At 38.8% G+C, this 3,393-nt stretch overlaps 1 protein-coding gene across 1 annotated transcript; it reads right to left on the bottom strand.

The window, feature by feature from the left end:
• Positions 1-904: 904 nt before the first annotated feature.
• On the bottom strand, positions 905-3,184 carry LOC119193312 (venom allergen 5-like). Its single transcript, XM_037446909.1, has 4 exons — positions 2,967-3,184; positions 2,569-2,721; positions 1,829-1,925; positions 905-1,071 (listed from the first exon to the last, which is right to left on the bottom strand). The coding sequence occupies exons 1-4, from the start codon at positions 3,078-3,080 to the stop codon at positions 938-940; spliced, it is 498 nt and encodes a 165-aa protein (XP_037302806.1). The 5' UTR covers positions 3,081-3,184; the 3' UTR covers positions 905-937.
• Positions 3,185-3,393: the final 209 nt, after the last annotated feature.

Raw genomic sequence — 3,393 nt, 5'->3', positions numbered from 1 at the left:
AGCCAATCAAAGGTCATTTGTAATATGTCAAAGAAAAATTTATCTGATTGGTAAATTTTTGAGATAGATCGAAAAACGACTTTATGTAATGTGGCGTGTCAATTCGAATGCAAGTGGTGGCAAATTTCGAATACTCGAATTATTGTATTTATAAAAGACGATGATCTTACGACTTATGCCGGCTTCGGGGTCATTTATTAATCATGTGAGGCTCGAAAAGGGGAGGGTTCGGAAATAAATTCACGAAATACTACAAGGAGGCGGGGGAAGATTGATGAGATATTACATGTATTTATTTATCATTGATCGCGTGATTTCTAAACCAAAAAGCGGCGCGTGACCTTTGAATAAAAAAAGACGTGATTTTGGGTAAAGGGGGAGGATTTTCGAAAATTTCACCACATATCACCAAGGAAGGAGGGGTGGTTGTCACTAAAACATCACGATTAACCGACGCCACCTTATTAGATCTACACAAGCTGGTAGCGGAATACCACTCGCTGGATCCCGGAACGACCCTTAATCCTCTAATCAACGCATGCAAAATCCGTCCAAAAGCTTCTTTTCAACTAATACTTACCTTTACATATCCCATGATCTCCAACAAACAAATATCTTAACTTTCTGTCAATTTTATATCGTCCCTATCCTTGAGGTTCAAACGCCTCATGATCATGATTTTGTCACCCGCATTGCTATGGAGGGAAGTGGACAATTAATATATTTTCCAACTCCTCCCTATCTTTCTATTTGATTAATTATTCTATTTGATAGTGACATATTAGTTTTCCCTGAGACTCGCCGAGCTTCACCGCTTGGTGTCATAAAATGCATGCCACTATTGATCCTGGCTTACAGGAGTTGTAGTGATGGGTGTGAGGGCCGGAATCTTTATTAATTTTATATCAGGTTTTGCTAATCGCAAAATAAAAAATACTTACGGTATATACGAGGTAACATTGCCTCTGTAGAGCATGGCCTGCATATGCCACAGATCTATCATAGACTCGACCCTGAGCCCGGGCGCCTCGCCCACCACCGACGCCACGCACTGACCTACTGATACTGAATCTGAAACAGTTTAATCGAGTATTGTGTCGACGGTTGAAATTGATGGTTGAAAGGCTAATTAATTAAAGTGTAATTTTTTTCAAAAAAAAATTAACTAGTTTTAAAAGAAACAGAAAAAGTGCTAATTTTAAATATGTATGAAACTTATTGTAAAAATTGCCGCTGTTAATAAGCGTCTCAACCGTCAATATGTATTTGAAATATTAGCTTTTGCCCAAGGCTACGCTAACGTGAAAAAGTTTTCTGTAATACATATTATCCCGAGATATAGGACTCGGGAGTAATGCTTCCTATTAGTGAAAAAATAATTCAAAATCGCTTTAGTAGTTCCTGAGTTTAACGCGTTCACACAAACTTTTCCTCTTTATAAGATTATGATAGCAAATTGTATTATAGGTATAGTTCTGAGAAGAATTGATAGATAATGGTCTCAATATAAATGATAATTCTGATGACTAGAAGTAATAGAAACTAATAACTACCTATAAAATATTTATAATGGTAAACTTGTAATCAGTCGCTGCCTAAGGCACTGTACTCAAGGCCTTTTGCAAACGCAAAAAAGATGACGCGAGGCCCGGGCGGAGTCAAAAACTTCCTTATCTTTAACAGCTTCGACAGAAAGATCTTAAAATGTCCATCGTGGGAGGCCCCGTAAGCGCAAGACCCCGAGCGGCTGCCCGGTTCGCCTACCCCTAATGCCGCCTCTAAACCCGAGTTAGAAAAAGTCACTAGATTTAAAGGTGAAATACGTTACAGAGATCACGACAAATGTCCCGTTCCTCAGGCGTGCTCACGGGTCGGCACTGGTCAGCCCAACGTTGTGCTTCGCGAGCTAGTTCCTCCACCCAGCGCTGTCGAACTAAATACTATTAATCTTAAGAAAAAAGGATAAAATTATTAGTTTGTATTATGTACTTAAAAGGATTCGATAGCATGTCATCGACGGCCTTAAATTAAAATAAAAAGGGAAGGAACTAAACATGTCGTCATCGACGGCCTTAAATTAAAATAAAAAGGGAAAGAACTAAACATATTACATAGTTTAGTCGTAAAAAGAGCTCTAGGAATACAGTTACAACAATTTAAATACGAAAATACATATTATTGTTCTATAGAAGGCATTGCTATTTCCAAACGACTGCCTACAATAATTATCATACATAGTAAGATATGTTCACGATATTATCCCAAAATAAGACAGCAGAGATGCAACTATTGCACTTAAACTACGCCGAGCTTGTTTCAGTCTTCCCATCTTGTCACTTGAACATACGCTTTCAGTTAAAGTACAGCCAGCTCGAAATTAAGGACAATATTAGTATGAACACTTTAGTGGCGTATCGTGGGTTTTGTTGCCCGGGCGGAACCAATTTAATAAATTTACTTTGTGAAAGAAACACTATAATTAAGATTTCTTTGGGGTATGAAAAAGTATAGTACGGCTGGTTTAAAACTATGTTGTTGACTTCATGAACGAGATATCGCTAATCATACCAACTTCAGCATATTGCCGGCTGGTGGCAACCTGCGCAGGCGCCCGCGCGCCGCCTCGCTGCGCCTCCTGTTCAACCGAGCTATCAGGCGCACCTTCTCATCATTTGTGATAGGAGCCTCTATGTATCCCATGCAGTTGGGGCTGGGACCTTCCTAAAATAAACAGATCTTCAATTTACCGGTAAATTATAGGAAATCATTATAATCCAATTATCTTAACAAAAGAGCATCGAACGGTTTCCGCTGACCTTTCCATGGACACTATTTCCAATGGAATTTATCGGCATATCTAGAATGAACTGACTGGACCTAAGTACAAAGAAGAAGAAGACAATAGTTTTCCACACAATTATCCTGTCTTATTTCTTAGTCCTGTTCATAACAAAGTATCAACTTACAGGGTACTGACAGAATGTATGTGCATTAATGTGTCCACATATTTTGGAGCCGCAGTAGTTAACTCTGGAACACGACGCCGCACTGATCACGACGAGCAAGGCCACGCATTGCATGTTTAAACAATAAATTTTTCACATTTTTTATTTTTATACTTCGCCACGTTTATAATTTTGACGTAACTTCTTTCAGTTTCTGACAGCTGTGTAAAAAGTACATAAGCTGTTTCAAATAGTTTAAAGTCTAAAATTAGCTTCCACGTTTGACTAAGCCCCGTATTGCCCCGTATTCACAAACGTTACTTAGCTAAGTACGGAGCAATGCTGTCATAAATCTGTTCAGTGTTTTCGGCATCAGAACCTTCGTGCGTGGACAAAAGGACATTGTGATTGGCTTATATTGAGATATTTTACCTTAGTTGACTTTCAG

This window comes from Manduca sexta, unplaced genomic scaffold (genome assembly GCF_014839805.1).
Source record: "Manduca sexta isolate Smith_Timp_Sample1 unplaced genomic scaffold, JHU_Msex_v1.0 HiC_scaffold_3944, whole genome shotgun sequence".
NCBI lineage: Eukaryota > Metazoa > Arthropoda > Insecta > Lepidoptera > Sphingidae > Manduca > Manduca sexta.
This window is presented reverse-complemented; position numbering and strand designations above follow the sequence as displayed.